The 19,638-nt window shown below is 27.7% G+C and overlaps 5 protein-coding genes across 5 annotated transcripts; all 5 read left to right on the top strand.

Annotated features, from left to right (window-relative positions):
- Nucleotides 1-2,577: 2,577 nt before the first annotated feature.
- Nucleotides 2,578-3,771, top strand: GO595_010094 (uncharacterized protein; the record flags this gene model as incomplete). The annotated part of the gene is made up of 1 exon (XM_067912735.1): nucleotides 2,578-3,771. One exon carries the CDS (start codon nucleotides 2,578-2,580, stop codon nucleotides 3,769-3,771), a length of 1,194 nt encoding a protein of 397 aa, XP_067768832.1.
- Nucleotides 3,772-8,691: 4,920 nt separating this feature from the next.
- Nucleotides 8,692-9,975, top strand: GO595_010095 (Huwe1 protein; the record flags this gene model as incomplete). Its single annotated transcript, XM_067912737.1, has 1 exon — nucleotides 8,692-9,975. One exon carries the CDS (start codon nucleotides 8,692-8,694, stop codon nucleotides 9,973-9,975), a length of 1,284 nt encoding a protein of 427 aa, XP_067768833.1.
- Nucleotides 9,976-12,230: 2,255 nt separating this feature from the next.
- Nucleotides 12,231-12,872, top strand: GO595_010096 (putative ras-related protein Rab-6; the record flags this gene model as incomplete). Its single annotated transcript, XM_067912738.1, has 1 exon — nucleotides 12,231-12,872. One exon carries the CDS (start codon nucleotides 12,231-12,233, stop codon nucleotides 12,870-12,872), a length of 642 nt encoding a protein of 213 aa, XP_067768834.1.
- A 2,780-nt stretch (nucleotides 12,873-15,652) lies between these two features.
- GO595_010097 (uncharacterized protein) lies at nucleotides 15,653-16,722 on the top strand (the record flags this gene model as incomplete). The annotated part of the gene is made up of 2 exons (XM_067912739.1): nucleotides 15,653-16,642; nucleotides 16,720-16,722. The coding sequence occupies 2 exons, from the start codon at nucleotides 15,653-15,655 to the stop codon at nucleotides 16,720-16,722; spliced, it is 993 nt and encodes a 330-aa protein (XP_067768835.1).
- Nucleotides 16,723-18,193: 1,471 nt separating this feature from the next.
- On the top strand, nucleotides 18,194-18,853 carry GO595_010098 (Synaptobrevin family protein; the record flags this gene model as incomplete). The annotated part of the gene is made up of 1 exon (XM_067912740.1): nucleotides 18,194-18,853. One exon carries the CDS (start codon nucleotides 18,194-18,196, stop codon nucleotides 18,851-18,853), a length of 660 nt encoding a protein of 219 aa, XP_067768836.1.
- Between the last annotated feature and the right edge of the window lie 785 nt (nucleotides 18,854-19,638).

A 19,638-nucleotide genomic window follows, 5' to 3' on the forward strand; every position in this document is an offset into this window, starting at 1 on the left:
TATAAACAAAAATAGTAGACTCATAATATTTTACATTTCGCTTAGTCACATTAAAAATCTAATGACCAATTTTGTCCAAATATTTATCAAAAAAATGGAGAAATTTCTCGACAACAGTTTGGTATAAAACAAAATCATTATTCATATGAAAAAAAGGTTAATAGAATAACGGTGTGTTTAGATTTGAGTACATTCACCCATAATCGTTTTGATAATTGTAATAACTACTGATAAACTTGACACTACAGATACAACTAATATGTCAATTCCAAGACCTAAAGAAACTTTGGCTGCAGAAGAACAATCTGGTCTCGATGTTTTGTCACATTTAGGGTTGACCGAAAAGTATACCAACGTGCAAGAAATACATATTTCGGCAATTGTTGTAAGGCAAAAAAGAATCACAAAAATAATCATAAATATTTTTATATTCTGTAAGAATTATTCTCATTACAATAACTATAGTGGCAAATATAGTGGCTGCAGGGAGTAGTGTGCTGGTAAGTGATAATTTATAAAGAGTATCATCAACTTTTAAGTTATTTTTTTGAAATAATTACACTACCATGAATCATAGGAGCTAACCCAAATATTTCACAGATAGCTAAAGCCATGAAAAAGTAGAAACTCATTATATTCATTGTCGAAATGAATCAATGGCTTAACCATTTAAAATTAGATAGAATTGTTCCACTGTTATTTCAAAATTTTCTCTCTGTGGTTGCAAAATGACGTCATTTTTTATACAACCGTCTGATTGTGTTGGATTTTTGGGAGAACTGGATTAGTTTTCCCAAATTGAATATTTATCGTTGTCACTTGCCAACGGTTAGGGAAATTGTGTCGAAATTGATTGTTCTATCTGCACAATGATGGTGATCATCTTGTGAATTACATCTCTAAACGATATCTGAAATATATCAAAAAGGTCAGATGATTTTTTGATGGAAGAAGGTATAATTAATATATCAAAGTTAAATACATATTTATACCTTAAAAAAAATACCAAATCTAAGTATGAATTTGAAGCAATCAAATCAAAAATTCATCTTTTTTGATCAGAATATAAATGTTTAATGTTCTATTCTTAAATAATAACTTGTAATCAAATAGAATAAATTAATTTTGAACATATTTCAAAATATTATTTAGATGAAATTTGTTGTCTTGGGTTCAAAATAATAAGTACTTAAAATTTTAATATGTTGATATATTTCGTAATTAATTAAAAATTTATGAAACAATATCTTTACCAAATTTTAATTAAAATTTTACTGATTTGTTAATGTTAATTATTTTCGTTTCTGTTTTAAAAAAAAATATTATCGATTTTAATTTTATTGCAATACCAATAAATAAAGAGGAATTAAGTTCTTTCCCCAATTTGGCTGATTCTTTTCTTCTATTATCTTTAATTCTGTTCTATGTATTAGTTTTTTAATTAACTGCAAACTTCTACATAGAGAATGATCTCGAGGAATCCATTGTGCCCATCTTTGCATACTTGGCTCTAATAAAATATTTTCTTTAATAAAAATATAACCATTTTTTGAGAGATGTTTTTTGCATTTGTTTAATAATTTAACGACATCATCATCTGTTAGATACATAAGTGTCCATTGAATCCAAATGCAATCAAATTCTGTATTTTCTTCAATTTCCCAGTCTTGAGCGCCAACAACATGAGTATGGACGATTGCCTTTCCTTCTAAATTTTTTGATGCTACATCAAGAAATTTTGAAACAGGTTCGACTAAGTCTATTTCTTTGAATATATTTGACAAAACATTTAATGAAATTCGCCCAATTCCAGCACCTAATTCTACGCAACGATTTGTTCCCATACTATATTTCTTTATATAACGATCTAGCATTTTCCGTGAAAATTTTAAGTCTGGACCATTTGTTTCAATATATCCATCAAGCATCCCATTATCTGTTTCATCAACATTTTCCCAAAATTCGGCTCCTTTGCCATAAAAATTATTTCCAAAGTAGGCAAAAATTTCATCCGGTGTTACTAAACCTTCTTTATCATATTTTGTTGAACTAAAGAAAGAGCCCATTTTGTCACTTTTCACGATGTTTTTCTTTTTTTAATCATCTTTACAGATACATACTTCATGTTTTATATATAAAACAACCAACAAAAATCACAATTTTTTGATTGCATTGTTTGACTTAATTTTTAAATTTTTTTTATCATATAACGATTTAAATCATAAAAAATTTGAAACAACATAATTCTTTTTTAACATGTAAAATGAAGTTGAGTTGTGATACCAATAACAATTAGTAAAAACTTTTCTGATCAGAAAATCTTAAATTAATTAATTATGACTAAATCAAGAATAGGAGGTCGGATACCAACATTACTTCTGTTGTTTTTTATAGAACATGCCCAAATTCTTGTGAGTTGGCTTCAAAAGACCAGAAAAGAGAAATTAACGTTTTATGCCACTATCGTACTTCACCTGCATTCAAAAGTAGTTATTTTTTCAATTGGTGTCAGGCTCAACTTCAAAGCGTCGACCGTTAGTCAGCGGTTTTAGAACGGACAGTTCTTCCTGACTTGAAATGAGTTCTATCTTTCGAAGAGAATACAAGAGGAAAGACCAAGACATTGCTCTGGAAGAAGCATCAACAATTATCAGTGATTTAAACAATTGGGAATCAGAATGGCCAACACTAATTGAAAAATTATCATCTGAAAGGAGCGAACTCCGATTATCAGCCATGCAATCCATGAACAAAATTTTGACAGCTAAGTTCATTGGGGAAGAGATAATGCAATTTTTGAATAACACTGTATTGGCACTTATAGAAACAATAAAAAATCCTGCTTCCAAAAATGAACATGATGAAGCACTTGCGGTGATTTGTAATCTTTCTCTTAATGTGTTTGATGAATTTGAATCGTGTGCAATCACACTACTCAATGAGATCATGCCAAATCTAAAGAACATAACAGAAGAACAAGCATTTCAATTTTTTGCAATTGCTTTCACTTCGTCTTTTTCTATATCTCATCATGATATCACTATCAAAGTTTTTAATAAGTTGACTGATTTCATTACCAAAAAGAAATCACCTAATTTCACACCAGAGATGATTGCAAATTGCATCAGCTCTATCCGTCTAATTATATCTTCACTTCCAGTTGAACTTGTATCAACTGAGCTCTATCCAAATTTGACTTCAATTTTAGATAATGCATTTTCAACTCAAAAACATAAAATCATAATGGCTTCAATACCTCTTTTCGGAATCATCTATGAGATACTTCGTAGCTACGAGGATGAGGCAGAGGAAAAAAGTGAAGAAATCACTCCATTGTCAAAACCGTTTTTCGACCGTTATCGTCCTCGACTTCAGAATTTAAGCAAGAGCATTACAAAGAAAGATCACAAGAAGGAAATTACTAATGAAGTTGGCCAAGCTATTGCGACCATTAATGATGACTTTGATGAAGAAATAATTCTTTCTCATCAAAGTGTCCATATTATTGGTCGAAGGAATAACTTAAAAGTATCTGCAATTCGGCGTATAACACGTACGTATTTCCTACAACAAATGACACAGAATACAAGAATACATCAAATGTTCGGATTTGAGCTAATGAGTCATACTCAAGCATTAAGAATTAAGAAGGGGAAAAAAGGCGAAGTACATAGAGAGCGAATAATTAATGCAAAAGAAAGGGAAAAAGAAATTGCAAAACAGAGGAAGAGGAAAGATATTCGGGAAGGAATGTTTAATGAAGATGATTAAACCTTATATTAAGTGCAACTTTTTCGTAATTTAACTTTCTTTCAATGGCAGAAGTTCTTTGTGTTGTAAAATACGAATATAATTTTGGAATTTATGGAAAAATTATCTGAAAATAAAGCACTTGAAAAATTGTTATTGTTGCCTTTGTTGGTTAGAACTACAAATAAATCTGGCAACAAGTTCAACACATACAACAAAAAATTAACGTTAATGAAATTTTGCCACTTTTTCACTGCCAAATAAAATTGAATAAGGGAAAAAATGACAGTAATTGCAATGGATCTTCTCTTTGAGAACTCATCTATGGTTTTCGAAAACCCTACGCCAGAAGAATGCATTAGGCAGTCAATCATTGATATAGATGACGAGTGTCCACCATTAGAAGAAGTTAAAACAATTTTTCTGAGATGTTTGAAATTGTTATTAGATCCCTCTTCAACGTCTATACAATTTCATCTTGAAGCTAATACATTCTTAAGAAGATGTTATTCACATTATCCAGAAATGTTATCCATTTTTGGCGATTTTGCTCAACAAAATAATGTTACAATCACGATGGTTATTGTAGGGATGTCTTTAGTTGTAGATGCTATCAAAGCCAAAAAAGAAGTTCCACAGACAGTTATCAAATATTTTTCAGACATTGCAGAAATTCTCAAACCACAATTTCTCGACAAGACAAAAGTCGAATTAGATTGCAACGGAGTTCATTTAAGTCGGAATGTTTCTGCTAATGTTTTATCATTTATATTTCTTAATTCTAATCCAACTGAAGACATTGCAAATGAATATTTTCCACTTCTATTTGAATGTAAAATCCACAAAAACTTCAAAACAATGTTAGTTCATTATGCTACAGAACATAAATTTTTCAAATCATATCCGAAAGATTTAATTTCTAGCATGGACTTTCTTATAATCCTAGATGCTGAGTCAGAAGAACAGATATATCCATTAATTCCTAATGAAGATTTTCAAAAGCTTTATTTACTTCTTTTTAACTTCATCATCAGGGCACCCCAAAAGCATTCAATTATATCATATCTTCGAAAAACCGTTGAGTCCAAATGTGATTTATGCAAGATCAATATTTCTAGTGTATTATCTTCATGTGATCCCACATTAATCACACCTGAAATTTGGGATTATTTATCTAATTTCGATTTCACGTTAGATCCTAACACAGCCAAGAAATACATTGATTATAAAACTAATCCGAACTTTTTCATCAAATATAATCCCAATTTTATTGATGTTATACCACTTGATGAATTATTAGATTTAATTAACAAAGATAATTCTAATATTATATATGAAGCATTATTTAGGAATAATCGTTCAAACTTTAAGACACATAGTGTTGAATTTTGGAACACATTTTTACAAAACTCAACAAATTTATATCAATTAGCAGCACAATATATTAACATGACAATTACTGATGATAAAGAATTCATTAATTTAACACATGGATTATTTGATATTAACAAAGAAAATCTTTCATATGAATTATGTCGTTTATATTATGAGATCTTAAAGAATCGACGAAATGCTAATAATGTTATTAATGAACAAGGATTTAAAGATTTGATATTATTAGCTAAACAAGGTAATTCATATTATTGGGAAATGTTATCGAATCCAAATAATTTCATACCTTATTTAAGCAATAAAGAACTTGAGCCATATATTATTAATGGGTATAGTTTATTATTATATTTACGTGGATTTAAAAATGATATTCCATCAATTACAATACAAGAACAAACACCAGAATCTATTGAAGAAATTAAGAGTTATGTATTAAAACAATTTAAAGATATATATTCATTATATGATTTTAAGTTTAATACATTAAATGCTATTTCTTTAGTTGCAGCAGCAAATTTATTTACTGTTTGTGTCTTTCGTAACAAAGGTTTACCGACAATAATTAACTTAGAAGAGAATTCATTAATATTCTTCTTATTAGTATTTAAATTCTTAAGTGTTATTCGAGATATTTATTCTGGGATTTGTAACTTAGTTAATATGAACTTCTTAAATGAAGCTAATTTTGCAGTATATTTCAAAGTGAATAAGAATGTTACTGATTTCCAAACGTTTGTTATTACTGAATTTCTTAAATTATTACGACGAAATAGTTCATCAATTTTTAATGATATTAAAACTATTACTGTTATATTACAAATGGTCTTTAATTTATTTGAATTTAATGTACCAATTATAGATATGCCTTATTGTATACCATTTGCAGATTTACTTTCTTCAATTTTAAGTATTAGTTCAGGACGTAGAGAATATACACAAATAGTATCACGTCAATTCCAAAAATATTTACCAAATATTCTTGAAATATTTGTAAATTCATCAAAAGCTATAGTTGAATCTCATTCAAATATTCAAATGAATTTATCTATTTTAGGATTTGATCTTATATTACCATATTTCCAAGATTATGCTAATAATATTTCAACTAATTTTATTATATTTTATGAGAAAATTTGTATAAACCCACCACCTATAGATATAAATGATAATAAAATATTAGAAGAATTTTTAAAGAATGCAATTAATGAAAAAGATTATTTATTAGCACGACAAATCATTAAATTTATAATTAAATTTGGTGATCCTATGGTATTAGAACCATTTATTGAATCAAAAGAAAATTTATCATTTTCTTCTACATTAATACGATTATTAGGGAAAAATAATCAAAACTTAATATATGAGAAAATATCACCTAAATATTTAACTAATATTATAATGAATAAGACTAAATTAAATACAAATCATTTTTATAATATGATATTTACAATAATATTAGATGAAAATGCACGAATTAATCATTATCGAATGTTAATTGAGAAAGTATATAATCGTTTTTCATTACAAATAGATACATTATTAGATCCATTAACCGAACAATATAATCAATATCCAGATATATTATGTAAAGCTATAAATGAAATGTATGCGATTCCTTATGGAGTTCCAAATATGTTTATATCACGTGCAGAATTATATCCATTACATCCATTTTCGAAATATTTAATTGATTTTGTTAATGAGTTATTAAATGAAGCTGAAAATAATGAATCACCAAATGCGTTTTATACATTACAAATTATAGCTAATATAATACCATTTTTATTTGTTGAGTTAGATATCGAACGAATTTTAACAATTTCATTAAAAGCTTTTGAACTTATTGAGAATTATATTGGTGACATAAACATTGATCAAAATGATGATTTAAGAAAGTTAAAGAAATCTTCTTCAGCTATTGCATTAATACATTATATTTGTTATTCACCTAAATGTTTAGATAAAGTTATACCATATTTACTTACAAACATTAAAACATATTCAGATACTCAAATTTTAATAATATTATTACTTATTAAATCATTATTAACAATTCCTACTGTACAATTTGTAATGATATCATCATTAATTAAATATAACTTCTTAAGTTTTGTCCAATTTTATTTCCACAAAGAACATCCAAACAAAACTATTGATACAATTACAAAACAAATTCTATTGCAATTAACTGATTATTTCATCCAAAAGTTAAATAATATTAATGAAACTACAGCGCCAATTATCGATGAATTAACAATTGTTGAAAATCCTTATGAAGTTACATTTTCGAATAATTTAATTGTAGTTGCAGATCAACATATATTCCCATTAATATTTATCCAAAATAATATTAAAATATATCAATTAATTAAAGATATGTTTTATGATCGATTTGAAAAACTTAAAAATCGTACATTTAAATTTAATATTAATGAATATCGTACACGTCTATTAAATAATATGCCTGAACCTTTACAACATACTAAAGGTTTACCGAAAGGTATTTCAGCTAAAGGTTTTAAACATTTAACAGAAGATTTACAATCAACAATATTATATTATTCATTACCTCGAATGCCTGATGAAATTACACCAGCTATGAAACGTTACTTAACTACTAAACCTGTTTGGGTCGATTGTTGGATACAACAAAAGCCTTCATTAATATTATTACCAGAACATTATTTAATATTATATCCGATCTTAGAAACATTAAATAAAATTAAAGAAGAGAATTTGGATGATATTGGACCTGATGAATTACTTATTGATCAATTTTGTCAATATGATTTATATAAAACTTTAATCGAAATTATATTCGATAAGCATTCTATGTATAAATCACAAGTATTACAAATAATTAAAAATATTACATATAATTTCATTGGATTAAATGGTATTATCGATTTATTGAAAGAAAAAATTAGATTTAAACCTGATGATTCGAAATCTTCTTTCAATTATACATTTTATCAAGTTATCGATTTCGTAAGTTCAATGTCAACCAATGATAAATTCATTAAACAATTCGATGAAAAATGTTCGAAATTAATTCTAAATGTTTTACGTGTACCTTCATCAACTAATTCATTCAAATTCTTAATTAAAGCTTTATCGTTATTAATTAACCCTGAATTAGAGACTTTACCCAACGCTGCTTTACAATTATTAATTAGTATCCAACTTAATTCTACTAAAGAGTTACAAATGCCAATTTTAAATTTGTTATCTAAAGTACCTAAAAAGTGCATTAGTGAACTTGCTCCTTACATCAATAAGACATTTGAAAAAGTTATATCGGCATGTCAAGGCGGCAACGATCAGAACTCATTCAAAATACTTTTGACGTATTTACATGAGTTTGATTTCTTAGTGGAAACTTATAATGTTGATTTAATTACAATGTTAAAAGATATGTTAACAAATTATAAACGAGAGAACTTACCAATCATTGGAGAATTATTATCAATATTATGTCCTAAACGGAATCAATCAATGTCAATATTAGTAAACTCGGCACAAAGTATTGATACAAATCAATCATTAGATATGACATTACATATACCTAAACCATTATTAATGCAAGCGCCAGAATTTTGGCAAATCATTAGTGATAACTTAAAATTATTCACACGTATCTTAGATGAACATCCCGATGTTTTACTTAATGAATTAAAATTCCTTCAAAATTATCCCGAAATATTATTACTTAAGCCACGAATCCAAATCTTTCATCGTATCCAATTTGGTAAAATCAATCATTCCAACACAATACGTATTAAAGTACGTCGTGATCATGTTTTAGTTGATTCATTCAAAAGCTTACAACGAAAGGCTTGTGACTTACTTAGTGAATATAACATTAAGTTCATTGGTGAAGAAGGTATTGATGCAGGCGGCATTAAGCGTAGTTGGTTCTCATTATTAATCAAAGAATTATTTAATCCAAACTATGCATTATTTACTCCTTCATCAAATCTGAGAAGTTTCCAGCCATCAATTTCATCATACTTTAATCCAGATCACATCGCATACTTTCGATTTGCTGGTAAAATGCTCGCGAGAACTATCATAGAAGGTATATGTGTCGAAGCGCATTTAACAAGAGCATTTTTAAAGTCATTGTTAAAGTTACCAATGGATTTACAAGATATTGAAGACTCAGATGAACGATTATATAAGTCATTGATTTGGATTAAGAATAATAAAGTCGATGAAGATGAATTAGATATGCCTTTCACTGTAGACATCGATGATATGGGAGTACATAAAACTGTTGAATTAGTTCCTAATGGTGAAAACATTCGAATTAATGAAGAAAACAAAGAAGAGTTCATTCGATTAATGATACAAAATAGATTGGTCACTTCAATTAAGGCTCAAACTGACGCTTTTTGTGAAGGATTTTATTCTTTGATCCCAATTGAAGACTTAAAGATGTTCAAGCCAAACGAATTGGATTTGTTGATTTGCGGGTTGCCTGAAATAGATATTGAAGACTTAAAGAAAAATTGCGTGTACGATAGGCCATATCATGCCGATCATCAAATTATCGTTTGGCTGTTTAACGTTCTCGAAAGGTGTGGCCCAGAATTTAAGGCGAAATTCCTTCTGTTCTTAACTGGTTCTTCACAAATTCCTGTTGGTGGATTCCGTGCCTTAGCTGATATGGGTAGAGAAATTAGAATAGGACCTGGAGGTGGCCATGAAAGACTTCCTTGCGCTCATACTTGTAGTAATAGATTGGACCTCCCAACTTATAGTAGCGAAAAGGAATTGGAAGAGAAATTAATGATGGCAATCCAAGAATGCAATACTTTTGGATTCGCTTAAATAAAGGAAAAATAATTTATTTAAACATATTTGTGTGGCTTTCGTTGTGCTCTCCATGGGCGCTTTCACCTACGATGTGGACGTGGAAAGGTCGGAATGTCAAAGTCGTCGTCATCAAATCCGGAATTTCTTTGTTGTTCCTCAACCTTTGAAATCGCTGTCATCATTTCTTTGTATTGTTGGGACTCTTTTCGTTCTGGTGATATTGGATCATTCCAATCTTGTGGGAATAAATTATCATAATATTCACTCATTTTGATTATTTTCATATCACATGTCTATGAACAAAAACTTAAGAAAAATATTTTAATGACAAGACCTTATAAAAGAGTAACAGAAGATATTCCTTTTCCTGGATATAGTTCCGGTAAATATGAAAAACATTTCGGAATTAATTTTCTTAAAATGGATAATTCAAATTTAATTTTATTAGGTTCATGGATATTTCATCCATTAACACCATCAGCATCACCAATTATTGGTATTGGATATATATTAATTTTATTTTATTATTATACACATTATTTCAAACATTATTATCTGATATTATTTTTTGCAATTTTCATTGATTTTTTATATCTTTCATCATTTTTCCGTACTATTCATGATGGCCCTGGCTATTATCCATTTTATTGGGCATATGAACAATCTTCAGATGATATTACAAACCAAAATGAACCTACAGAACTTGATACTCTTCTACCAAAATTTGATCCTGGTCCAGAAGGGATTATAACTACGCCCGAACAACTTAAATGGGCACGTAATCAACCACGACCTCCAAGATCTATTGTCTCCAAATCTGCAGCTCGTATAGTAATTCGACCGGATCATTATTGTAATTGGACGCAAACATGGATTGGAAAGCGTAACATTAAATTTTTCATTCTTTTTACATTTTATGGCTTTTTATTTAGTATTATTATCTGTACCACATTTGTAATTCTTTGTTATCGAGATATTAAATCTAATAACTATGGGTTATTTAATTTTTCTTTTCTAATTAAAATTGCAATATTTTATTCTGCATTTCATTTGGGTTCATTTGCATTATCGTTTTCAGCATCAACATTTGCTTTTGTGTTGCTAGGAACAACTTCATGGGAAAGAACAGCAGAAATACCAAGAGAAAAATTTACAAAGCCAACAATATTGGAGAATATCGAAGATGCGTTTGGTCCAAGAAACAAATGGTACCTTTATTTGTCGCCTTTTTATTCACCTTGGAAAAATATGTCAAATGATAAACTTGTTGAAGGATATGAAAATTATTATGAATAAATATGTTTTTATTTTTTGATGATTCTTCAGCATAAAATGCTAAACATCTAAAATTTCGAATATGTGAAAAGATATGTTTTTTTAAAATTGTATATGAGATTCAAAATGAAAAGAACTTGATTTGTATTTTTACGAACTCCAATATCAGGAGATAGAACAATCAATAATCTTTATCTCTTTTGCAAAAATGGGAAATTAATTTTCAATTCTATACAAAAAATGGTCACAAAATTTCGAACCGTTCATCACATTTTTTAACGATAGACACACAAATTTTTTATCGTCATATTTTAATTAATTAAGATTTTCTCGGTAAAATTCATCATTTTTAGTTCCAAAACGTGACCACACCATCACAATCATAAATGTCAGTACATGGTATTGTTTATATAATGTATAAACATAAATTTAATCAATTAAGCAAGTAGTTATGCGATAATATGAGATTAAATAATTTACGATGCGAAAGGTTCTTAGCTCATTCGCTTTATTTTGTAATTTATTATATTTTTTATAAGATATTATTATTTTAAATATTTTTTCTAATTGAATTATTTTTGATCTAACACAATTCAAAATCAATTATAATTGATTAAACCATTAATTAAATTATAATTATAATTAAACCATTAATTAAATTATAATTATAATTAAACCATTAATTAAATTATAATTAAACCATTAATTTGAGATCTCGAAAATGTATGAAAACTTTGAAAAATTGAGCATTAGAATTATGTCATACATAGGTTTTTTATGGCTTATTATGATTATTAATCAAGTTTATTAAGTTTTAAAAAAAATTGTAGAATATTTATTGAGATAAAAGCAAAAAAATATTTCCTTCTCAATTTTTCAAAAACTGATAAAAATGCCATTCAACAACAAAGAAAGTGACTGAATGCGTCTGAAAAAAAAAAAAAAAAAAAAATTGAATTGATATTTGGTCCGAAGGAATTTTGAGAATAAGTGCTATGGAACCTGATGGTAAAATCAAGCTCAAGGTTGCAATGGTTGGAGATACAGCTGTTGGAAAAACCGCAATTGCAGTACGCTTTGCTTATAATTCATTTCAACCCAACATAGGTCATACGCCATGTGCTGAAATTTTTGAAAAAGATTTCATCATAAATGGAAAGGAAATTACCATAGAAATTGTTGATACAGCTGGGCAAGAAGTGTATAAGTCTCTTACAAAAAATTATTATCGGAATGTCCATGCAGTTATAATCGTTTTTGCTGTTGGAAGTTATAATAAAGCACAAAAGAATGGCCGCAGTTCATTTGAAAATGTTGGTGAATGGTATAGCGATGTTGTTGAGATCAACAATACTACTAATATAGCCATTTGTGGTAATATGACTGATCTTCAAAATAGAGAAGTATCATTTGAAGAAGGCCAACAGAAAGCAAGTTCCATATCAGAATCTATACCATATTTCGAAACAAGTGCACTTACGGGCGAAGGAATCGAAGCCTTATTTCAATATATTGCGAAGAAACATTTAGAATCCTACAATTCTGAGCAACCCGTTACTGTAGTCAATCCTGCACAATCAAACGAAAAAACAGATAAGAAAAAATCAGGTTGTTTTATTTTAAGGTTGTTTAATTAGTTTTTTTGAATATGAAAATAACATTTTTTTTTTGTAAAAATCATTTCTGAAATAATTATTGTAAGACTTAAGTCGATTAATTAATGTTTTAAATATGTTCTTATTTCTTCAATTGCACACATGAGACTTCTAATAAAAAAAACTGTTGTATATTGCATATAAATGAAAGTGAATTAGTGAGGAAAATATTACCAAAATGTTATATCTTGCAGTTATTTAGTTGAATTAAATAATAAAAAAAATAGATATACAATTGCAAAGTAATAATGATAATAGTAAAGATCTAATGCCATATTAATGTAATATTATCTAAATTGTGTGTTAAATGGCTACAAGATAATTTCACGAAGCTAATTGAAAAAAATTTTTGAACTTCCACGATCAATATCGATTCAAAAAATCAACTTTTTCACTAGGGTTAATCAATAGCTTATTCATAAAAGTGACATGATGAATGAAAGCAATTTCTAAAACAAAATATGAGAATGAATGGGAAACATTACGATACATTAAGTGTTTAATTTTTAATTTAAACAACGAAAGTATTTTTCAATATGCAATATCAATTATTAACAAATTTGATAATATTCATTCAAATTCTTTTAATTTAATTATCATTAAAATTGTACATGTAGCTGTGGTTATGCGAATGAATGAAGTTGATTTATATTTGGATTTTCTTAAAGAAATTAAAAAATTAGAAGTGAAAATTTATATAGAAACAAACATTTTTGATGTATATGAACATTTTCTTCATGATGAAAAGACACAAGAATCATACTATCTTCTTACGAAAATGATTGAAAGTAATTTACTTGATCAAAAAAACATAGGAAATATAAAAAATTCATATTTTATGCAATATATGTCAAATAAAGAAATAAAAAAATTAAATGATAGATTTTCGTATTATGTAAGAGAAAATTACAAAGAACTTTCAATGAATGATGGGAATTACACAAGAAATTAATTAAAGAAGGACATAATCCGAATAAAATTGCAATAATAATTCGAAATGATGAAATAGAAAAACTTCAAGAAATATCATCACAAAATGATTTTGACTTTAATCAAATAATAAAACCTTCACTTTATGAAATATGTGATTTTGTTAATAAAGAAAATGTTACATTAATTGATTATGCAGCATTTTTTTCTGATGTTAAATGTTTTAAATATTTACTTATGAATGGTGCTAATGTAGAAAACACAGGTAAATATGCAGTTGCAGGTGGAAATGAAGAAATTATTCATTTATGTGAACAAAATCATTCATCATTTAAAGGTGCATATGAAATCGCAATTGAATTACATAAAAATGATATCTTTAAATATATTTATGAAAATAAAATTGAAGAAATTCATAGCTTAGAAAAATTAGGGAAAAAATGTATTTCATATCATAATTATGATATTTTCGCATTTTTACTAAAAGAAGGAATGCACATTAATGATGATATTATTAATGAGTCAGCAAGAAATGGAAATATGTTTTTAGTAAAATATTTTATTAAATTAAAACGAATACCAAAACATATTTTGATATTTTCATCAGAATCAGGTAATTTTGAACTTGTTAAATATATTTTAAGGAAAAAATGTATTAACATTAATGAAAAAAATGTTTGAATAACAAATTCTATCTTTACTCAAATAATTTTGGATTTCAAAACAATATTTGGAAATTATTTAAAATATTTAAAACATCATTAATAAAAGCATCTGGAAAGGGTCATATTGAAATTGTTAAATTGCTTCTTAAACAAAAAGAAATTGATATTAATGATAGAGATATTCATTAGTTTTATTTTATGCTTATTTTAATGATATAATTTTTAATAATAATATACGGGAGAAATTTAATTTCTTTTGAACAGCACTTATATCGGCATCAAAAAGTAACCACAAAGAAATAGTAGAATTACTTCTTATGCAAAAAGGAATTAATATTAATAACGAAGATATTTATTTTTTTTATTTCGATTTTCTTTCAAAGATTTTATGTTTTGAGGTAATATTTGATATTTATTTAAATTAGTTAAAACAGCACTCATATATGCTTCTTTAAAAGGTTATACAGAAATTGTTAATATACTTATTGGGCAAAAAGGAATTAATATTAATGCTAAAGTTTGTATAATTCATTAACTATTTACTCAAAAAAATTTTTATTTCAAAATTTTATTTGGAAATCATCTGAAGTATTCGATACTGCTCTTATGTTAGCATCATTTAATGGAAACAAAAAAATTGTTAAATTACTTCTTGAACAAGAAGAAATTGATGTTAATGCTAAAAACATTTGTTTGTTTGGCTTCAAATATATTATAATAATTCAATAATTTCTTATAATATTTGGAAATTATTTAAATCTTGTGAAACAGCACTTATGTTTGCATCTTTAAATGGTTACAAAAAAATTGTTAAATTACTTCTTGAACACGGAGGAATTGATGTTAATGCTAAAGATATTTATTTGTTTTTATTATGATTTATAATGATTTTTTAATGTTTGATAATAGAATGTGGATATTGTTTAAATTATTTGAAACAGCACTTACAATTGCCTCTTTGTGTAATTACACAGAAATTGTTGAATTATTACAAAATTACATAGAATTTAATTCAACGTAAAAATACCAAAATGCGCAAAGCTAATAAAAAATTATATTATGGAACTTGGATCAATGTAATCTTGAAATCAGTTTACATAAACATGTAAATCATTCAATACTTTTTAACGTATTTAAACAACAAACGTTTGTTGAAAAGGAAATTTTATGGATAAGAATGGACGCCAAAAATTAGCACCTTCAAAGCGATCCCACCCTCCAAGCCATCGCCAAGAAGTCACCAAAAACAAATCAAAAAAAGAAGCAAATACTAGACCAAATTCATCAAGGATTCAAAGTGAGCAAACCAAAAAAGATTCTCCAACTCAAAGTAAAAAAAGGCGTTCTAGTTCACCCGACAAAAATCAAAAGTCACTTCTTAAAGATGAAGAATGCATATCAATGAGACATAATCTAATCAACTCCAATAAATCTCGTGACTTCGAAGATTATGATACTGACCATTTGTATTTGTTGATGGATCACTTACATGAATACTCCACATATTGTGCAATGAATCGAAAATATGATAAAGGAAAATCGTCTAGTCTTCTTTATGAGCGTGTTCGCCAAGAAATTAACAGACGCAATGAAGGTAATTTAGCTGCCAAAGGAAATAATCTTGATCAAGATTATGAGGATCTTCTTCAAAATGCTGAAGAAAATTTTCAACGGGAACTCGAAGACTATGACAGCGTTACCGAAGAGAAATCACAAGAGCTTGAAAAGAAGCACAAAAAAGAGCGAGAAGAATTTGATCATTATTGGCAAGAAGTTGCACCACGAAAATATCGTAAGCCATCGCCACGCCTCATTGATTTGATGGAGCGTGAACGTCGTATGGGCATTACTGGAGAGTTTGATCGAGCCAAAGCCACTAAAATCGAAGTTGAAAAACTTCAACGCATCGAACATTCACGTGCACAAAAACAACTTTTGTTTGATTATGAGAATGCCAAATCTAAACTTGGCAAAACACAATCCGAAGAACGAGAGTCATTTGTTAATAATCGTCAGCATGGTCGTGAGATAATTTTATCTCGTCAAAGTATTCAACTTGGTTATCTTAAGAATCGCGAAACTGTTCTTTCACAGCGAAATAAAGAAGGTAGTCCAAAGCAAGAAGCTAAACATCGTAAGTCTAATACAATGGCTATAGTTTACAGGCGAGATTTTAAAGATGATGAGCCGCGATTATTGCCGGAACTAATGCCGCCGGGAGAGATACGGAAAAGTAAAGAAAAACAACAAAGGAGGGCGGAGAGGGATGAAAACAAAAGGAAGCATATGATGTTGAATAATAAAGCTGCAACTATGAAAAGATATAAGAGAGAAAATGATGAAAATACTTCGGCAAGAAGAGAAAAACATGGACAAAGTGCAAGAATGAAAATTCCGAATTTAATAAAAGAGAAAAGAAAAGAATCACCGAGAATGAAAAGGGAAACACAAAGAAATAATAATGATAAGAAAAACGATATAAGAAAAGATAAAAAAGAAAATAAAACAAAAATAGATTTGCAGATTACAAAGCAGAAAAATAAAGAAGAAAAGAAAATGTCTAAAACAAAATCGGATAATGAAGAATCAATAATAGTAGAAATAGATTCCGATATATCAGATAAATCACAAAAGAAAAAAGAAAAACATGTGAAAAATCAAAACAAAACAACAATTAAAGATTCGGATTCATATATATCAAATAAATCAAAACAAAATTCAAACAAAACTAAAATAACAAATAAAGATTCGGATTCATTTGTTTCAGATAAATCACAAAATAAAAAAGAATCAAAATCAAAATCAAAAACAAGTGAAAACAATTCATCAATTAAAGATTTGGATTCATTTATATCAGATAAATCACAAAATAAAAAAGAATCAAAATCAAAATCAAAAACAAGTGAAAACTTTTCATCAATTAAAGATTTGGATTCATTTATATCAGATAAATCACAAAATAAAAAAGAATCAAAATCAAAGTCTGGTGAAAACAATTTATCAATTGAAGATTTGGATTCATTTATATCAGATAAGTCGCAAAAGAAAAAAGAAAAAGAATCAAAATCAAAGTCTGGTGAAAACAATATATCGATCAATGATTTAGATTCGTTTATATCAGACAAATCACAAGAAAAAGAAGAAAAGAAGGGCAAGAGTGAAACAACAGATTCTAGTTTTATATCGGATAAATCCAAACATAAAACTAAGGAAACAAATAAGGATTCTATTTCCTTATCTTCAGATGATTTTGAAAAAGATGTTTTTAGTAATGGTTCTGATTAATCATAACGACATTGTAATAATAAATTTTTGTATACATTCTATTTTGTTTAAAATTTATTATCTTTATTTGTAATAAAAAAAAAAATTAATTTTTGATCCATCCACCACAGCGATGTATAAATTTACTTTGAAATGCTTTAAGGGGTGTTAAGAAAAGACATTTTTTTATTTCATAGACATATGTCTGTGTAAAATATTTCAAAAACTGAAGTTTTCAGATGTTTATGAAGAAAAAATGATATGAATTATAATGGTTCGCGTTTATAGTGTATCAAATAATTAAAATATTGTGAATTGATACTTTTTTGAATACAGATTTCCGGTACATTTCCCGGTAAGATTTTGACTATCTTCGACCGAATAAACCATTCAAAATCGCGTAAATTATTCAAATGTATCGTAAGTCATCACATATAATTTAAGATGAGTGCTGAAAACAACTTTCAGTATGCAATGGTCGCTAATGGAATAAAACCACTTGCCGAGTATGCAATTCTCGATGGTAATCATCGAAAAATTGCAGTAAAAATGCTTGAAAATCTGGATCCAAAAACACCAAGAGCGATTATTGAACAAGGGAATTATGTGTTTATGACATTAACAGATCCAGATAAAACAACATATCTTTGTTTAACATCAAAAAATGTGAGTCCACAGGCTCGAATTTCTTTTTTACAAGACTTACAACGGAAGTGGCGTAGCAAATACGGAAACGGAGGTGCATCGTTCCCACCAAACTCAAAAGATAATGAGTTTGGTAAAACTGAAATTGCTGCTTTGATAAGAAACTTTAATTCCGAACGCAACCAGAAATTAACAACTATTAAAGAGAACATTGCGCAAGCGCAAGAGCAAATGACCCAAAACTTGACAATGGCTTTTGCTCGTGGTGAGCAACTTGAAGTTATGGAGAAAAAAGCAGAAAATATTCAAAATTCATCATCTACTTTTCACCGCGAAGCAACAAACGTAAGGAAGAAAATGTGTTTCCAAAAGTGGAAGTGGTATTTGCTTATATTCATTATCATTGTTGTTGTTATATTGGTTATTATCCTTATTGCATGTAAAGGGTTCAAATGCTAAGAATAATAAATCTCTTCACTAAAAGCATATTGTAAAATTCAATTATTTTTGTTGAGTTTAACAAGCTTGAACATTTGGTTATGACTGACATCAGTAACTTAAAACAAAACACCCCAAAAAATATTTGATAACTTTATTTTGAAATTCGGATCATTGGCACTTTTTCATTAGTTGTGTCACTTTTGCCAAAAAAAATCAAGTTATGAGCGGTTTGTTAACTTTTTCTTATAATATTGCACTTTGAGGACATGTCGGAAGGAAACAAGAATCAAGCATTAAAACAAGAACAGAACGAATGGCAGAAACTCACAGCAATTCAGAATGTGATTTTTAACTTGGATGAAGGAAATGTTGTTACATCAGCAAATTCATTAATTAAAGAATTTGATAACAATTTATCATATTCAACCAATCTAATAGTATGTCAAATAATACATACATTAGCTACTCTCAAAGATTATAAAGCTGACCTATATTTAAATTTTATGAAAGAAATTGAAACATATGAGGAAAACAATAAAATTGAATCAAGAATTTTTGATGTATTTGAAAACTATCTTTTAGACAATGAAAGTCAAATTTCGTATTATCTTCTTGAAAAAATGTTTGAACAAAAAAATCTTGATCCAAAAATTCTCCAAAATACGTATCCCAATCCATATTTTGCACACCGTATACCATTTGAGAAAATATTAGAATTAAAACATAATTCTTTTGCAAATGAAATTATAAAAAATTATGAAGAACTTTCAAAGAATGACTGGGAACTTCATAAGAAATTAATT

The sequence above is a fragment of the Histomonas meleagridis genome (assembly GCF_020186115.1).
Source record: "Histomonas meleagridis strain 2922-C6/04-10x chromosome Unknown scaffold_61, whole genome shotgun sequence".
Taxonomy (NCBI): Eukaryota; Parabasalia; order Tritrichomonadida; family Dientamoebidae; genus Histomonas; species Histomonas meleagridis.